We start from the raw sequence: 19,679 nt of genomic DNA, 5'->3' as shown, positions 1-19,679 counted from the left end.
ACATGAATGAGGGATGAAACAGCCTGAGCCGTGACGACTGTAAAGTGAGGGGGGTGGCGTTACCATGGCAGCCGGGATGGTCCGTTATCACATAAAATTATCAGGCGCTATTAGGTCACGTGATCTGACACCCCCCCCCCCTCGGAGAATGGATTAGCCCTGAGTCCCGCCCACTTATGACGCAAAGGAGAGCTGTGATTGGCTGTAGTGTTCAGACCCCTGACTTCCGGTTTTGGGGCAGGCAGGTGGTGGGGCAAGGTGTCCCCAGGAAGAGAGGGCGGAGGTGCGGCCGGAACAGAGCGGGAAAGCGCGGAGCTGAGGTCTGGGCCGACCGAGAGGTATTGGGGCTGCGGAGAGGCCTTAGAACCTGCCCATTACCTGGGAACTACAACTCCCAGCAGGCCGTGCGCCTCTGTAGGAGCTCTTATATAGGGCATGCTGAGACGTGTGGCCTTGTTTCTCCGTGCCCAGTGTGTATCCAACTTGTATCTAAACCAATGGTCTCTTATCTCCTTGGGTGATAGGACCTACCCATCATCTGTGGACTACAACTCCCAGCAGGCTCTGCTCCTTCATTGCAACTTTAACACTATAGAACTAGAAGTCCTAGCCTGGACATGCTGAGACTTCTGGTCCTCCCCCCTTTACTAGTGCTGCTTCTCTGTGCCCAGTGTGTATCTAACTGCAGTATCTAAGCTCTCGTATCTCCTCTCCTTAGGTGATGTCTCCGCCGGGGAAGACGCCGCTGTGTTCACCGGGTTGTCTGTGAGAGGTGAGTGTTGTGCGCACCCCTCCGCTGTCCTGTGCGCACCCCTCCCCTCCGCGGTCCTGTATGTGATTGCTGGGGGGCCTTTAACCCCTTCACGGCCAGCCACCCCTCGTGATGGCGTGTAGCGGTGCCAGCAGAACCCAGGGCTCCACATCCATATTGGCGAGGCTCCTGGTGGGGTTTCCGCCTCGGACCCACAATCCCTGGCTGTGCGGTCTGTATAATTATTAGTAACTTGTGTTCTGGCCATCACCGAGCCTACAGGAAGGAGCGATCATGTGACCTACCTGAGAGATGGGGCCGGAGGAATGTACTAATCAGCAGCGCCGTCATAACGAGGCGGCTGGGCGATGAGGAGGTGTGCCAGTGAGTCGGGCCCATCCTGGGTGTCTGCTGGATGGAAGGAGATACGAGTAGGATGCTCCGTGGATGGGGGCACTGCGGGGGTCTCTGGCAGCCATCTTGGATTCAGCCCAAAGGGTCAGGGGATGCAGAATTTACAGGGGTCGTACCAGAAGAGCAAGTTATCAGTTAGCCATGGGATAGGGGACAACTTGGTGTTTGGGAGGAGGCTCACCGCTGAGACCCCAAGAATGGGGATCCTGCATCCTCCCCGTCGATTGTGCTGGTCACGCCCTCACTGGAACTGCCGAGTACCCTGCAGCGCCCCCTCTTGGGTATTTTCGCCAGGCCCATTGAAGTAAATGCAGCTCTGGCTGCCCGGCCGGCACACCAATCACAGGAGAGCATGACATGGGAGTCCCGTTCTCAAGGCTGGAGTCTCCCCTCTCCCTTGGATCTCCTGTGGAGGGGGTAACCACACACACACACCTTCATCAAAGTCCTTGGGGCTGATAGGTATCACTATAGTGCCAAAAGTTTTTTTCACCACCCATCTACATGTTCTACAAAGTTTCCTACTTGTATTGCTTACCCATAAGAAGATATTCTGGGCGGCCCTGACTTGTGAATCACCCTGTATCTCATGGTTCCTGTATATTGCACTGTCTCCCCCCATAGGTGTGAAGGTGACGGCGTCCGATCGGAGACATGGAGGACAAGAGGAACATCCAGATCATAGAATGGGAGCACCTGGACAAGAAGAAGTTCTATGTGTTTGGGGTGTGTATGACGATGATGATTCGGGTCAGCGTTTACCCCTTCACTCTCATCCGGACGCGGCTTCAGGTCCAGAAGGGGAAGAGTCTCTACAACGGGACGTTCGACGCCTTCATGAAGATCCTGAGGGCGGAGGGAGCCATTGGGTTTTACCGTGGTTTCCTGGTCAATACCTTCACCCTGATCTCCGGCCAGTGCTACGTCACCACCTATGAGCTGACCCGCAAGTACGTGTCGCGTTACAGCAGCAGCAACACGGTCAAGTCGTTGGTGGCGGGAGGCTCGGCGTCGTTGGTGGCTCAGAGCATTACTGTGCCCATCGACGTAATTTCCCAGCACCTTATGATGCAACGGAAGGGTGAGAGTATGGGGCGGTTCCGTGTAAAAACCGCCAACGGGAAACAAGCTGTGATGTTCGGACAGACTAAGGACATCATCCTGCAGATCTTCAAAGCGGATGGACTAAAGGGATTCTACAGGGGTTATGTGGCCTCGTTACTGACCTACATCCCAAACAGCGCCGTCTGGTGGCCGTTCTATCACTTCTATGCAGGTAGGTCCTAAAGACAATGGTTCTCTGTAACTTATATCAGAGAGCATAGTGGCATTACTGAGAATGCTGTCTATCCACTCACTAGAGAGCGGGGACATCACTGAGAATGCGGTCTATCCACTCACTAGAGAGCGGGGACATCACTGAGAATGCGGTCTATCCACTCACTAGAGAGCGGAGACATCACTGAGAATGCGGTCTATCCACTCACTAGAGAGCGGTGACATCACTGAGAATGCGGTCTATCCACTCACTAGAGAGCGGTGACATCACTGAGAATGCGGTCTATCCACTCACTAGAGAGCGGTGACATCACTGAGAATGCGGTCTTTCCACTCACTAGAGAGCGGTGACATCACTGAGAATGCGGTCTATCCACTCGCTAGAGAGCGGTGACATCACTGAGAATGCGGTCTATCCACTCGCTAGAGAGCGGTGACATCACTGAGAATGCGGTCTATCCACTCGCTAGAGAGCGGGGACATCACTGAGAATGCGGTCTATCCACTCGCTAGAGAGCGGGGACATCACTGAGAATGCTGTCTATCCACTCGCTAGAGAGCGGGGACATCACTGAGAATGCTGTCTATCCACTCGCTAGAGAGCGGGGACATCACTGAGAATGCGGTCTATCCACTCGCTAGAGAGCGGGGACATCGCTGAGAATGCGGTCTATCCACTCGCTAGAGAGCGGGGACATCGCTGAGAATGCGGTCTATCCACTCGCTAGAGAGCGGGGACATCGCTGAGAATGCGGTCTATCCACTCGCTAGAGAGCGGGGACATCGCTGAGAATGCGGTCTATCCACTCGCTAGAGAGCGGGGACATCGCTGAGAATGCGGTCTATCCACTCGCTAGAGAGCGGGGACATCGCTGAGAATGCGGTCTATCCACTCGCTAGAGAGCGGGGACAGCGCTGAGAATGCGGTCTATCCACTCGCTAGAGAGCGGGGACAGCGCTGAGAATGCGGTCTATCCACTCGCTAGAGAGCGGGGACAGCGCTGAGAATGCGGTCTATCCACTCGCTAGAGAGCGGGGACAGCGCTGAGAATGCGGTCTATCCACTCGCTAGAGAGCGGGGACAGCGCTGAGAATGCGGTCTATCCACTCGCTAGAGAGCGGGGACAGCGCTGAGAATGCGGTCTATCCACTCGCTAGAGAGCGGGGACAGCGCTGAGAATGCGGTCTATCCACTCGCTAGAGAGCGGGGACAGCGCTGAGAATGCGGTCTATCCACTCGCTAGAGAGCGGGGACAGCGCTGAGAATGCGGTCTATCCACTCGCTAGAGAGCGGGGACAGCGCTGAGAATGCGGTCTATCCACTCGCTAGAGAGCGGGGACAGCGCTGAGAATGCGGTCTATCCACTCGCTAGAGAGCGGGGACAGCGCTGAGAATGCGGTCTATCCACTCGCTAGAGAGCGGGGACAGCGCTGAGAATGCGGTCTATCCACTCGCTAGAGAGCGGGGACAGCGCTGAGAATGCGGTCTATCCACTCGCTAGAGAGCGGGGACAGCGCTGAGAATGCGGTCTATCCACTCGCTAGAGAGCGGGGACAGCGCTGAGAATGCGGTCTATCCACTCGCTAGAGAGCGGGGACAGCGCTGAGAATGCGGTCTATCCACTCGCTAGAGAGCGGGGACAGCGCTGAGAATGCGGTCTATCCACTCGCTAGAGAGCGGGGACAGCGCTGAGAATGCGGTCTATCCACTCGCTAGAGAGCGGGGACAGCGCTGAGAATGCGGTCTATCCACTCGCTAGAGAGCGGGGACAGCGCTGAGAATGCGGTCTATCCACTCGCTAGAGAGCGGGGACAGCGCTGAGAATGCGGTCTATCCACTCGCTAGAGAGCGGGGACAGCGCTGAGAATGCGGTCTATCCACTCGCTAGAGAGCGGGGACAGCGCTGAGAATGCGGTCTATCCACTCGCTAGAGAGCGGGGACAGCGCTGAGAATGCGGTCTATCCACTCGCTAGAGAGCGGGGACAGCGCTGAGAATGCGCAATATCCACTCGCTAGAGAGCGGGGACAGCGCTGAGAATGCGCAATATCCACTCGCTAGAGAGCGGGGACAGCGCTGAGAATGCGCAATATCCACTCGCTAGAGAGCGGGGACAGCGCTGAGAATGCGCAATATCCACTCGCTAGAGAGCGGGGACAGCGCTGAGAATGCGCAATATCCACTCGCTAGAGATTGGCAGTACCAACATACTGTATAACACTGAGAAAAAGATGTTTTTCCATCCAGTTCAGCTTATTTACCCCCCTCCCCAAAATGTTGATCCGGAGAAAGGCAAAAAAAAAAACGAGGTAGAAGCTAAATTTTAAAGGGAAAAAGATATTACTTCTCGATTCCAATCTGGTAATCAGAGTAATCCCCGGATCACCGACCCTCCTGAGTAATCAGTGATATAACATGTAATATTATTACACTCCGGGCCCCTCTTGTACTCCTCCAGGGAGCTCCCCATCACTGCGTCCGCAGGCAGAGAGATCCATAGTCTCACTGCTCTTACAGTAAAGAATCCCCTTCTATGTCAGTGTAGAAACCTTCTTTCCTCTAAACGTAGAGAGCGCCCCCTTGCTACAGTCCTGGGTATAATAGATGATGGGAGATCTCTGTATTGTCCCCTGATATATTATATATAGTTACTCAAGCGCCACCTTGTTACAGTCCTGGGTATAATAGATGATGGCAGAGAGCTCTGTCCTGACCCCTGATATATCTATACATAGTTATTAGAGCGCCCCCTTGTTATAGTCCTGTGTATAATACATTATGGGAGAGATCTCTGTATTGTCCCCTGATAGATCTATACATAGTTAGTAGGTCGCCCCTCAGCTGTCAACCCCCTTTTTGATAACCTCTCTGGGTATTGTAGTCCGCCCATTACGTTTATTACTTTAGTTGCCCACCTTTGTACCCACTCAAGCTCTGATATGTCTTTCTTGAGTCCTGGTGCCCAAAACTGTCCACAATATTCCATGTGTGGTCTGACCAGTGACTTGTAAAGAGGAAGATCAATGTTCTAGTCATGTACCCCTAGACCTCTTCTGATTCTCCCCCCATGTGGAAGAAAAGACAGGACTTTGTGGTGAGCCTATCTGATAGGCTCACTGCAGAGAATCACGGCAAATTGCAGCATGCTGCGATTTGAGTCCGCGAGCGGAGAATCGCTCTGACTGTCCGCTCGTGGATGTCGGGCTGTGCTCTCCATAGTTAGGTCTATGCGGATAACGCAGTGACATCTCACCCGTAGACAGGAGGCCTAAAGCTTCCAGTTATAAATCCCCCAAGTCCTTTCCCATGTCAGTGTTCCCCATTTAGTGTGTAATGGTGACATGTATTCCCTCCGGTGTGCAAAATTTATTTTCACATCTCCTTGTGTTAAAGGGGTTCTGCCATGAATGTTTTTATGCTTTAGCAGCCATTGTTCCCTGGTCTGCCTAATGGACACGGGGAACCCACGGTTTAATGGCTGCTAAAACATAATACCGTATATTCCGGCGTATAAGACGACCCCCCCAACTGTCACCTTATACGCCAGGAATATAGTGGAGCAAAAAAAAAAAATCATTACTCACCTCCCCCGGCGTTCTGCGGCGCTGCTGCAGGCTGTCGCTCCCTCCTGGTCCCCGGCAGAGCATTGCTTTCTGGACGCAGGGCTTGAAATCCCCGCCTCCAGAAAGCTAATACTGTGATTGGCTAACACACGCTGTCAGCCAATCAATGACATCATTGAATGGCTGTGATTGGCTAAAACACACGTGCCTTCAGTCAATCACAGCCATTCAATGATGTCATTGATTGGCTGACAGCGTGTGTTAGCCAATCACAGTATTAGCTTTCTGGAGGCAGGGATTTCAAGCCCTGCGTCCAGAAAGCAATGCTCTGCCGGGGACCAGGAGGGAGCAACAGCCTGCAGCAGCGCCGCAGAACGCCGGGGGAGGTGAGTAATGTTTTTTGGGTTTTTTTTGACACTTTTTCTTTTTTCTTTTTTTTTGTATTACCGGCGTATAAGACGACCCCCGACTTCAGAGCAGATTTTTCAGGGTTCAAAAGTCGTCTTATACGCCGGTATATACGGTACTTACCTTGTCTCTTGTTGTTGTTGACATCGGGGGGGTCATCTCCCGGCAGGCGCTGCTCTTCCTCCACGAGCCGCGCTGCTCCGGGATCGCGCACATGCGCAGTGGAGAGGCGCCCTCTGACAGGAGTCAGGACGGACCGCGTCTCCACTGCGCGCGCGCAGAATCTCGGAGTTCAGCCAGGACGGACGGGTCGCCCATAGCAAGCACTGCTTGTGACGTGCTTGCTGTGGGCGGCCCGTCCATTCACCTTGGAAGTGGCTGACGGACGGGGCAGAGCAGGAAGCGGTCATTTTGACCGCTCCTGCTCTGCTTCTACAAGCCACAGAAAAAGATGCCGGCTGGAGGGGACATGCCTGGCGATCGGTCCTAGCCAGGCAAGGTGAGTAAAAAAAAAAAAAAAAATTTAATGTCAGAACCCCTTTAATATCTTCACATAGTTTTGTATTATCTGCAAATATAGATATTTTACTGCCCAATCCCTCTACCAGCTCATTGAGGACTCATTCCTGGCTATTGCTACATATAGCAGCGATCGTGCGCTGCGTATGACAACGTATCTCACGCAGATTGTTATGTACAGTATGACTTGTCTTTTCTTTTTTAACTCCTTGCTCTCTTAGCCGTGTTGCATATTAAATACTGCACATAGGCAATGTATTGCTATGGACCGCATTTAATACTCAACCCATAATACGCAGTTAAATAGAAGATAACACTTTTTTTTTTTTTTCACATCCAATAAAAAACCGACTTCATTCACAGCACACATCGTGGGGATATTATGTTTGTGTGAATGAGCCCTAATAAGTTTATTAAAAAAAATAGGGTCCAATCCTGCCCCATGGTACCCCATTAGTAATGGTAACGCCTCCAATACTTCCCCCTGTGATACCGCACTAGTAACAGTGACACCTCCAGTACTGCCCCCTGTGGTACCCAACTAGTAACTGTGACCCAATCGGAGTATGTACCATTTATAACCCCCCTCTACTTTCTATCACTGACCAGTTACTTACCCACTTACACACTTTCTCACCCAGACCAAGCATTCTCAGTTTATATACCAACTTTTTATGCAGTACAGTATCAAACACTTTGGAAAAGTCCAGATACACAAGATCCAATGACTCTCCCCGATCCAGTCTAGAACTTACCTCCTCGTAGAAGCTGATCAGGTTGGTGTGACAGGAGCGATCTCTCATAAACTCATGCTGATAGAGAGTTATACAGCTATTTTCCTTGAGGTCCTCCAGGATAGCATCTCTCAGTAACCCTGAAAACATTTTGCCCACAATAGAAGTCAGACTTACTGGCCTGTAGTCTCCAGGTGCACTTTTTGTCTCCTTTTTGAATATTGGCAACACATTGACTATGAGCCAATCCAGTGGAACAGACCCTGTTATAGAGTCCTTAAATATAAGAAGGGCTGAAACCCGTATACAATGAAGGTCTGTTACAGTCAGTAATCTGTATGTGTGTTAGAAAGTACTAGAAGGTAATGTTTTATAGATATTCTTTTATGCCTGTGATGTCCTGTCGGGGGTGCTGCTCTGTAACGGGGAGTCCTGTCTGGGGATGTGACTGACTCTCGGTCTTTCTCGTAGAACAATTATCGCGCCTGTCACCTAAGGACTGTCCGCACCTTCTGCTCCAGGCTATCTCTGGCCCGCTGGCAGCTGCCACAGCCTCCACCATCACCAACCCAATGGATGTCATAAGAGCACGTGTGCAGGTGATGTGGTGATAATGGTTAACTGACCACTAGGGGGCAGTTTATTGAATATGCAGCAAATAAAACCCACTGCCCTAGTAGGGAATATCAGGATTATAGTCTGGTGGTATAGCCAGCTGCCCCATGAGCTTACGATCTATGATACAGAATTCCATGGGCTCATTTACAAGTACTTTTGTAGTGACTGCGTTCTGTCATGCTTTATACTCAAGTCACACCCAGAGCTGCATTCGAAATTCATGTATTCTGAGCTCTAGCAACCTTTCTGCAGATGTCATGTTAGCAGTAGAGATGAGCGAGTATACTCGCTAAAGGCAATTGCTCGAGCGAGCATTGCCCTTAGCGAGTACCTGCCTGCTCGAGACTAAAGGTTCGGGTGCCGGCGGCGGGCAGGGAGCTGCGGGGGAGAGCGGGGAGGAATGGGGGGGGATCTCTCCCCCCCCCGCTCCCTCCTGCTGACATCCGCTACTCACCTTCAGTCTCGAGCGGGCAGGTACTCGCTAAAGGCAATGCTCGCTCGAGCAATTGCCTTTAGCGAGTATACTCGCTCATCTCTAGTTAGCAGCCTTGCCGTCTATAAGGCATCTGCTCTGCTGCGATCCATTGCAGGAGATGTTGCGTTTACACCTGTAGACCTGTGCAAGAAGTAGAGTCCCAAGATTTATTGCAGTGGATTCTGGGACTTCAGACGGGTTGTGTCTATCAGTAAAGAGCAAATATTATGCAACACCTATCTGAATTGAAAATGCAGCTCGATATGTGACTGGAGTGTAAGACGTAACGTAACTGAGGATCACATGAGAAGTACAGAAGAACGTGCAAAATGACGTGTTCAGCTAAAATCGCAGACTTACAAGCACAATATTGGACTGATATCACACTCGCCCGTGTAAATACAGCCTTAATGTGTGACTTTGGGAAAAGTATAATACACCGCAATACCGCAGTATAGTATAGTAACGATCAAATGATCACAAGCGCAAGTCTCCTAAGAGGGCTAAAGAGAAAAAAGAATGTAAAATTCAGTCAAATAGTATTTTTTCAAAATCCTGACACTTAAAAAAAAATTGCTACATTAAAAAAAAAAACTTTGTTTTTTGCTGTATGTAACAAGAAATAAAAACTACAGCTCGCCCCACACCGTGCCAGCGATAGAAAAACAGTTATGGGGCTCCAAGTATGCTGCAAAACGCATTTATTTATAATAAAAGCGTTTATTTCTTTAAAAGTAGAAAAACTTGAAAACCCAATATAGTTCTGCTCCACAGGATGAGGTTAACATTCCAGATTTGCTATACGAAGAGAACGCAACAAAGCAAAACCCCCTGAAAAAATGGCGCAATTGCATTTTTGTGTTCTATTTCACCCGACTGAATTCTTTAAAAACGTTGTATTTCAATATTACATTATTAAAAAAAAAACTTGCATTAAAAAAAAAGCTGTCATATGACTGGCGAAGGAAAAATAAAGTTATGGCTCCTAAAAGGAGAGGTTTTAAAAAAAAAAAAAAAAAAGTCCAAACCATGACTGTTAGTGAAAGGGTTAAACATATGCAAAATATCACAAGCAGCCGGTAGAACATAGGAGGACGGATATCGTCCCCCACAACCGCAAGAAGTGGCCGCCCGCCACACCTAAATACCAGCGCTGACCATAATGACAGTGAGGCAGTATAGTATTACACCAATATACATTAACCCCTTAACGACGCAACCTTTTTATTCACCCAACTTTGTTTTTTTTTTTTTTCCTCCCCACTTTCAAGAAATCATAGCGTTTATTTATTCATCAACGCGGCCGTCTGCGGGTTGTTTTTTTGCAGGACAAGTTTGTTTTTTTTTTTGTTTTTTTTCAATGGTTCCATATAATGAACCGAAACTGTAGCTGTGTCACCCAAAAAGTAGTTATTTTTTGAAAGTACAGTGGTGCCTCGGGTTAGGAGTTTAATTCATTCTGTGATGGACGTCTTACCCCAAAACACTTGTAGGTCAGATCAATTTTCCCCATTAAAATGAATGGAAAAGCCATTAATCCGTTCGGGATCGCGAAGCTCTCAATGGGGATGGCGTTGGCCCATTGAAAGCAATAGGACGCTGGCACCCTTGCAGTGATTTTCCGGGAAGGGCTTTAAATATAAGCCCTTTTATAAAAATTGGAGTGAAATAGAAACAAAATGCAGTTCCACCATCTTTGGCGGGGTCTTGTTTTTACAGCGTACACACCACCACAAACATGACAAACTATTCTATGGATCACGAGGATACCAGAGTTACATAGTATTTGTTTTTTTTTCTTCTTCCTGCTGTACTATTTTTAACTTCTTAATGACGTTGGCCCCCTTTGTTTTTTTTTCTTTTCGTTTTTTCCTTTTTTTCAATGGGACTATTTAATGTCCTGAAAAAAAACTGTGCGGGGTAAATATTGCGTTACTTTTATATATTGTACTTTTACGGACGATGTGATACCAAATATGTATTTTGGTTTTATTATTCAGATTCCTATATTATAAATATGTCAAAAGTTTTTTTTTTTTGTTTTTTTTTTTGTTTTAGCTCCCATAGGAGACATGAACAGGTGATGCCTTGCTCGCTCCTGCAGTATGATGTAGTGCCACAGCATTGCATCATACCATGATCTGACAGGCGATCAAGCCACCCCACAGGGATGGCTTGATAGGCAGTCTGCTAATACAGCCCTGGGCCTTTCAGAAGGCCCCCTGCTGCCATGACACGCACATAGCTCCCTCCGATCCCACCACGGGGAGGCCGTATGGGACCCCCGAACATCGCCAGAATTGACAGCAGCATTTAAGGCTGGGTTCACAGGGGGTGGAATTCTCACGGATTGACCGCACCGAAAAACCACTTGGAAACCGCAGCTGTGGGTTTTGGAGCGGCTTCGCCACCTGCATTTCCGCTGCGGCCATCTCTCCCCATAGAGTGGAGATGGGCTGTTGCGGGGAAGCAAAAAAAGAATTTACATGCTGCGTCTTTAATTTTTGCACCGCATGGCCGTTTCCGCACTGTTTGTCCGCAGCGTGTGGACGAGACTTTTGCAAAATCTGGTCCACTTTGCTGGGTATTCCCGGGATTAGGAGCCGCGGGCGGACAATCCACACGGAAATTCCACAGCAAATCCGTCCCGCGTGAACCCAGTGTAAAAGTTAAGAGCACCAATGAGCTGCGTGGCTTATGGGAGCTGTTGGCGCTGGGTGTCAGCTGTAAAAAAACAGCCGGCTCCCACTTTGTATGAAGAGAGGTCCCCGTGGAACCGCACTGAAATGGAGCATGCTGGGATTTGTTTTCTGGACCAAAAGGTGCACAGAACAAATCCGCTGCTTTAATTCATCTGCGGACACCCATGTTTCTCTACAGGCAGCTTGTACTGCGGATCGTCTGCCCCGCAATTCAAGTCTGCCCGTGGACATTGGGCCTAATTTTGTGCAGCATGGCTGACAGTGGGCAGTCAATTAATTGATTGGGATCCCAAGTGGGGGACTCTAGCCGATCAACTATTAACCCCTTAATGACGCGGCCCCTTTTTTCTTTTTCCATTTTCGTTTTTTCCTCCCCCCCCCCCCCCACCCCCTTCAAAAAAATCGTAACTCCTTTATTTATCCACCAATGTTGCTGTATGAGGGCTTGTTTTTTTGCAGGACGAGTTGTAGTTTTCAATGATGCTATTTAATGTACCAAATAATGTACTGAAAAACTTTTAAAAAACGTATTTCGCCATCTTTCAGTGCGTCTTGTTTCTACGGCGCACAAACTGCAACAAAAACAACCTGATAACTTTATTCTATGGGTTGGTACGATTACTACGATACCAAACGTGTATAGGGGTTTTTTTGTTTTTTTTTACTGTACTACTTGGGCTCATTTTTTGCGGGATGTCCTGTAGTTTCTGATCGTACCAATTCGGAATACATACGACTTCTTGATCGCTTTTTATTGCATTTTTTCTGGGAGACAGGGTAACTAAAAAAGTGCATTTCTGGCGTTCTTATTTTTTTTTTTTTTCGGACAACGTTTACCTTGCGGGAAAAATAATGTGCTGCTTTGATAGATCGGACTTTTACGGACGCGGCGATACCAAATACACATTTTTATGTTATGATTTAGATTTTTTTAATTATAGATATGGCAAAAGGGGGGTGAGTTAAACTTTTATAACTTTTTCTTTTTTTTTTTTTTTTTTTTACAATTAATAAAACTTTATTGATATATATTTTTTACCTTCCTTTAAAGTCCCCCTGGGGGACTACAACTAGCGATGCTTTGATCGCTCCTGCAGTATGACGTAATGCTACAGCATTACGTCATACTGCCATTTGACAGGCAGTCTATCAAGCAACCCCACGGGGATCGCTTGATGGGCAGTCTGCTGAGGCAGCCCTGGGGCCTTTCAGAAGGCCCCCGGCTGCCATGACACCTGCACGGCTCCCCCGATTTCACTGCGGGGGGCGTTCGAGGGATTTAAATGCCGCTGTCAGAATTGTTAATGACCTTTCTTCAATAGTATTTCCCTGGAAAACCCCTTTAACAATCCAAAATGCTGTGCACCCCCCACCCAGACTTGAGTAACACTGTATACTGATGAATAAAGGGCATAAATGGGCTTATATAGCAAAACGGAAACCCCAAATATGTAACAGTAAAATACTAGTCTATTAGATCCTACCCAAACTACACTACAGCAGCCCTAACGCACCCTGAGCAGAGGCGCACCACCTTCACACGCATTTCGCTATCAAACATATCAGGAGTTAGCGGCAAGTAAAATCGTCTGTCAGTCCTGGCCAGAAACTGGTCTGCGCAAAACTGCGATCTGATGCACCATCGCCGTGATGGAGTGCACTGTGGAACAGAAGCGGGCCAACCTGAGGGGTACAAGACCTCATCAGACCGATCCTTATGGCCCCAGCCTGACCAAGGTGTCTGTTTCATTAAAGCTAAAGATTCTGCATCAGATTCCGGGACAGATCCACATCCTGTTACATGGAGTCCGCCCAGTCTGCATGGCGGGTTTCCTGCATGCAAGTTTGAAATCCCCATACAGGAAAAAAAAAAAGAAATGTCACTTCTTGACTTGGATTGCGCACTGGAATTCCCTGTGTGGATTTGCCATTAAAAAGGATAAAATCTACATGGCGGTCTGCAGCCAATTGTCTTCATATCCACAGCTCTGCAGCAGACTTATACCGGGGATGTTAGAGACCGAATGCACACGAAACGTAGGGAGCAGTATTATAGTAGTTATATTCCTGTACATAGGGGGCAGTATTATAGTAGTTATATTCTTGTACATAGGGGCAGTATTATAGTAGTTATATTCCTGTACATAGGGGGCAGTATTATAGTGGTTATATTCTTGTACATAGGGAGCAGTATTATAGTAGTTATATTCTTGTACATAGGGGCAGTATTATAGTAGTTATATTCTTATACATAGGGGACAGTATTATAGTAGTTATATTCTTGTACATAGGGGGCAGTATTATAGTAGTTATATTCTTGTACATAGGGGGCAGTATTATAGTAGTTATATTCTTGTACATAGGGAGCAGTATTATAGTAGTTATATTCTTGTACATAGGGGGCAGTATTATAGTAGTTATATTCTTGTACATAGGGGGCAGTATTATAGTAGTTATATTCTTATACATAGGGGACAGTATTATAGTAGTTATATTCTTGTACATAGGGAGCAGTATTATAGTAGTTATATTCTTGTACATAGGGGCAGTATTATAGTAGTTATATTCTTGTACATAGGGGGCAGTATTATAGTAGTTATATTCCTGTACATAGGGGGCAGTATTATAGTAGTTATATTCTTGTACATAGGGGGCAGTATTATAGTAGTTATATTCTTGTACATAGGGGCAGTATTATAGTAGTTATATTCTTGTACATAGGGGGCAGTATTATAGTAGTTATATTCTTGTACATAGGGGGCAGTATTATAGTAGTTATATTCTTGTACATAGGGGGCAGTATTATAGTAGTTATATTCTTGTACATAGGGGCAGTATTATAGTAGTTATATTCTTGTACATAGGGGGCAGTATTATAGTAGTTATATTCCTGTACATAGGGGGCAGTATTATAGTAGTTATATTCTTGTACATAGGGAGGCAGTATTATAGTAGTTATATTCTTGTACATAGGGGGCAGTATTATAGTAGTTATATTCTTGTACATAGGAGGCAGTATTATAGTAGTTATATTCTTGTACATAGGAGGCAGTATTATAGTAGTTATATTCTTGTACATAGGGGGCAGTATTATAGTAGTTATATTCTTGTACATAGGGAGGCAGTATTATAGTAGTTATATTCTTGTACATAGGGAGCAGTATTATAGTAGTTATATTCTTGTACATAGGAGGCAGTATTATAGTAGTTATATTCTTGTACATAGGGGACAGTATTATAGTAGTTATATTCTTGTACATAGGGGGCAGTATTATAGTAGTTATATTCTTGTACATAGGGGGCAGTATTATAGTAGTTATATTCTTGTACATAGGGGGCAGTATTATAGTAGTTATATTCTTGTACATAGGGGGCAGTATTATAGTAGTTATACTCTTGTACATAGGGGGCATTATTATAGTAGTTATATTCTTGTACATAGGGGCAGTATTATAGTAGTTATATTCTTGTACATAGGGACAGTATTATAGTAGTTATATTCTTGTACATAGGAGGCAGTATTATAGTAGTTATATTCTTGTACATAGGAGGCAGTATTATAGTAGTTATGTTCTTGTACATAGGGGGCAGTATTATAGTAGTTATATTCTTGTACATAGGGGGCAGTATTATAGTAGTTATATTCTTGTACATAGGGGGCAGTATTATAGTAGTTATGTTCTTGTACATAGGGGGCAGTATTATAAGTTATATTCTTGTACATAGGGGGCAGTATTATAGTAGTTATATTCTTGTACATAAGGGACAGTATTATAGTAGTTATATTCTTGTACATAGGAGGCAGTATTATAGTAGTTATATTCTTGTACATAGGGGGCAGTATTATAGTAGTTATGTTCTTGTACATAGGGGGCAGTATTATAGTAGTTATATTCTTGTACATAGGGGGCAGTATTATAGTAGTTATGTTCTTGTACATAGGGGGCAGTATTATAATAGTTATATTCTTGTACATAGGGGGCAGTATTATAGTAGTTATATTCTTGTACATAGGGGGCAGTATTATAGTAGTTATATTCTTGTACATAGGGGAGCAGTATTATAGTAATTATATTCTTGTACATAGGGGGCAGTATTATAGTAGTTATATTCTTGTACATAGGAGCAGTATTATAGTAGTTATATTCTTGTACATAGGGGGCAGTATTATAGTAGTTATATTGTACATAGGGGGCAGTATTATAGTAGTTATATTCTTGTACATAGGGGGCAGTATTATAGTAGTTATATTCTTGTACATAGGGGGCAGTATTATAGTAGTTATATTCTTGTACACGGGGGGCAGTCTTATAGTAGTTATATTCTTGTACACGGGGGGCAGTCTTATAGTAGTTATATTCTTGTACACGGGGGGCAGTCTTATAGTAGTTATATTCTTGTACACGGGGGGCAGTCTTATAGTAGTTATATTCTTGTACACGGGGGGCAGTCTTATAGTAGTTATATTCTTGTACACGGGGGGCAGTCTTATAGTAGTTATATTCTTGTACACGGGGGGCAGTCTTATAGTGGGTATATTCTTGTACACGGGGGGCAGTCTTATAGTGGGTATATTCTTGTACACGGGGGGCAGTCTTATAGTGGGTATATTCTTGTACACGGGGGGCAGTCTTATAGTGGGTATATTCTTGTACACGGGGGGCAGTCTTATAGTGGGTATATTCTTGTACACGGGGGGCAGTCTTATAGTGGGTATATTCTTGTACACGGGGGGCAGTCTTATAGTGGGTATATTCTTGTACACGGGGGGCAGTCTTATAGTGGGTATATTCTTGTACACGGGGGGCAGTCTTATAGTGGGTATATTCTTGTACACGGGGGGCAGTCTTATAGTGGGTATATTCTTGTACACGGGGGGCAGTCTTATAGTGGGTATATTCTTGTACACGGGGGGCAGTCTTATAGTGGGTATATTCTTGTACACGGGGGGCAGTCTTATAGTGGGTATATTCTTGTACACGGAAGGCAGTCTTATAGTGGTTATATTCTCGTGCACGGGAGGCAATCCTATAGTGATTTATATTAAAATAATTATTTGTTTTATCTGTTGCAGGTTGAAGGAAAAAGTTCCATCATAAATACTTTTCGGCAGCTCATGGCTGAGGAAGGACCCTGGGGACTGACCAAAGGCCTTTCTGCTCGAATTATCTCGTCCACCCCGTCCACCATTGTTATAGTAGTGGGCTATGAGACTCTGAAGAAGCTAAGCCTACGCCCTGAGTTAGTGGACTCCAGACACTGGTGACAGGGGTGGTAGTAAGGCCGTAAGTGTATTTGGGGTAATGCACCGATGATTGAGCACATGACTCTGGATTACAGATTCGCAGGATCCTCAAGATTCCACTGGAGTGTACACGACGTGTGTGTATATATTTATTGTGTAATGTGGACAAGGACTGTATATTGTACAGTCAGGATATGGGACGCTCCGTCTTACCAAGAAAACCACTTCTTTTGCACTGGGGTTCATGGGGGTGCCCGCTGGCATGTCGCCATCAGCCAGCATTCGTTTTAGTATTTTTTTTTTTCCCAATACGGTTACCAAATTAATTAATGGAGGATTCTCCATCACCGTGCTGGACAATTATGGGATTGGGGACAACCAATGGCCTTCTGAGCAAATTTTTTTTATTCCTTTGTTTAAAAGGAAAAAAAAGAGATGTTTTTAGGATTATCTACAGATTTTTATAGAGAGCCATGAATTTTATTTAACTTTTATGTAATTGCCAAATCCGGGGACGAGTTTACACGTACGTGAAGGTGAACGAAGGTTCTAATCATCTACTGAGAACATTATTCCAGTTTTTTTGTCTTTTTTTAATTTTTTTTTTTTTTTTTTTTTTTTTTTTTTTTTAAATCTTCATCTTTCTTTGGGTTTTGTTTTTTCTTTTGTCCTTTTTTTGTTTGTGCCGTAGTTTTCTTTTGCTTTTTTTGTTTTTGTGTTTTTTTTTTTTGTTTTTTCTTCCTCGTTTAACTGTAATGTCTAATTAATGATTGATGGCTCATGCAGAATGCACTGCGTGATCTCTCGGGTGAGTGAACTGGAGGCAGATGAGATCGTGATGGAGAGACAGATAATGTGACCTCTTCTTGTATTCGTCTCTGTGAGGTGACCCCCTGTATGTGTTGTGAGTTGTGCACATGCCGGATTGCTGTGGGGCGCAAGAGCCGCGCTTCTCTCTACATTGTGATACTGATAGGGAAGCTAGAACCACAAAGGCCGAGTTACAACCCCGTTCACCTACAGATCCCATTATCCTGTGTTGCCGACCAATAAACCATTTTTTCCTCTATGATGTGACGTGTAAAAATTGATAGTGAAGACTTTAGGAATTTTTTTATTTGAAATCCCCAGATCTTTGCTATGGCCGCGTACATAAAGGTTCAAGCTATTAAAGTATCACTATTTATCCTGCGCAGGATTTTTTTTTCTTATTCTGTATCCAAGCTCCCAAAAAATTTAAATACAAAAATTAGCAAAAAGAGGTTTCCCAAAATGGTGCTAATAAAAACTACAGCTCACCCGCCAAAAAACAATCCTTCACACACAATCCAAGCAACAACTAATTTTTTTTAATTTACAGGGCTCAGAATATGGTTACGGAAAGCAATTTTTAAGAACCTTTTATTTGCTTTTTAAAAAACTTTATACATGTTGGTATCGCTGGCGGCTCATTTTTACTGCATTGTGAATACCGTAAAAACAAATTTTCATTTTTTTTAACTCTACTTTTTAATTAAAAAAAAAAACAAAAAAAAACAGCATGCCACAGTATTAGCAATGCCGAGTCATACAGGAATACTGGAAAAGCAGGAAAACCTCATGTTACAGTATATAGCAACTACAGTACAATCCAGAAAGGGGGGGGGGGGGTAATTTATATGTATGTATATAAAAGTATATGTGTGTAAAAATATATATATAAATAGTATGACAAGACCTAGTAAAAGCAAAGTCATCGGGATCCCCGCATGCAGAACACTTTGGTCAGTCGGCACAGAATGAAGTTCAGATCCCTTAACCCGTCTCAGCATTACTGAAATTCCCTTTCCAGCATTGATGTAGCTGAGGAGAGCAGTCATGAAGGGAAAAGGGTGAGTGACGAATCGCGCCATTGACCCCCCACTTTTTGGAATTTGTCTGGGCACTTGCGTGCCTTATAGACCGGGTTATTGAAAGGTATGGTTGTGTTAGTGAGTTTTCTCCACATCACCAGGGAAGGGCCCCTCGGGTCCCTCCACTGTGGCACAACTACCTTCCTAGCCCGGGCCAGGACCTCTCGGAGAAAAACTCCGTTGTTGCCACTGGTCTTCATCGAGAATACCGAAGAGACAGATTTCTGGGGTAACGAGAACTGGGATATTAGGAATCTCAGACCGCAAGCTTGTGACCTCACCCCAGTAGGACCGGATCGACTGACAATCCCAGATCATGTGCCAGAAATCGGCAAAGGCACATGAGCAGCGGATACAATGTGTAGATGGATTCCTGCTAGAGATGAGCGAGCGTACTCGGATAAGCACTACTCGCTCGAGTAATGTGCTTTATCCGAGTATCGCTGTGCTCGGGTCTGAAGATTCGGGTGCCGCTGCGGTCGACAGGCGAGTCGCAGCGGGGAGCAGGCGGGAGAGAGGGAGAGAAAGATCTCCCCTCCGTTCCTCCCCGCTCTCCCCTGCAGCTCCCCGCTCCGTGCCGGCACCCGAATCTTCAGGGACGAGCACAGCGATACTCGGATAAAGCAAATTACTCGAGCGAGTAGTGCTTTTCCGAGTACGCTCGCTCATCTCTAATTCCTGCCCATCCTTCGCAGTCTTGCTGGGGTGAGGTAGCACTGATGCACTATATAGAACTGAATCATTCTGTTTACTGAGGGGGAGACAAATACAGGAGATTCTAAGAAATCTTGAAATATGTCTTCAGCCAGCGCTGGAGTCGGGGACCTCCATTAGGATAGGGCAGGAGGGCTCACCCGGGTGGCTTTTGAGGTTATTAAATGGGAATATATTGTTGAAATAAGTCCCTGAGGCCCTGAGACCGCAAAATTCCTATTATGGGGTAGTGGGATATATTACTAGTTGCTACTATGTAGCGCGTACCGAATCTGCAGATACCTATAAAAGTGGGATGGGGGTCTTTGATATTGCTTGTGCAGTTGCTCAAAGTATAATGAGACATTAGACTAAGGCCCCCTGTCC

The 19,679-nt window shown here is 45.8% G+C and overlaps 1 protein-coding gene across 2 annotated transcripts; it reads left to right on the top strand.

The window, feature by feature from the left end:
- Positions 1-191: 191 nt before the first annotated feature.
- Positions 192-17,779, top strand: SLC25A44 (solute carrier family 25 member 44). 2 transcript variants are annotated; one of them, XM_066608740.1, is made up of 5 exons: positions 192-338; positions 719-772; positions 1,790-2,441; positions 8,139-8,266; positions 16,537-17,779. In XM_066608740.1, the coding sequence occupies exons 3-5, from the start codon at positions 1,820-1,822 to the stop codon at positions 16,726-16,728; spliced, it is 942 nt and encodes a 313-aa protein (XP_066464837.1). In that variant the 5' UTR covers positions 192-338; positions 719-772; positions 1,790-1,819; the 3' UTR covers positions 16,729-17,779. The 2 variants fall into 2 exon arrangements, with proteins under 2 accessions (XP_066464837.1, XP_066464838.1); XM_066608741.1 differs by having other exon boundaries at positions 208-320.
- Positions 17,780-19,679: the final 1,900 nt, after the last annotated feature.

The sequence above is a fragment of the Eleutherodactylus coqui genome, chromosome 6 (genome assembly GCF_035609145.1).
Source record: "Eleutherodactylus coqui strain aEleCoq1 chromosome 6, aEleCoq1.hap1, whole genome shotgun sequence".
Lineage (NCBI taxonomy): Eukaryota > Metazoa > Chordata > Amphibia > Anura > Eleutherodactylidae > Eleutherodactylus > Eleutherodactylus coqui.
The sequence above is the reverse complement of the archived record's forward strand: the minus strand, read 5'-3'. Positions and strand labels throughout refer to the sequence as shown.

Coding starts and splice junctions, on each gene's coding strand:
- SLC25A44 (XM_066608740.1), top strand. CDS start 1,820: ATGGAGGACAAGAGGAACATCCAGATCATAGAATGGGAGCACCTGGAC. Junction 2,442..8,138: donor GTTCTATCACTTCTATGCAG/GTAGGTCCTAAA, acceptor TCTTTCTCGTAG/AACAATTATCGCGCCTGTCA. Junction 8,267..16,536: donor TCATAAGAGCACGTGTGCAG/GTGATGTGGTGA, acceptor TATCTGTTGCAG/GTTGAAGGAAAAAGTTCCAT.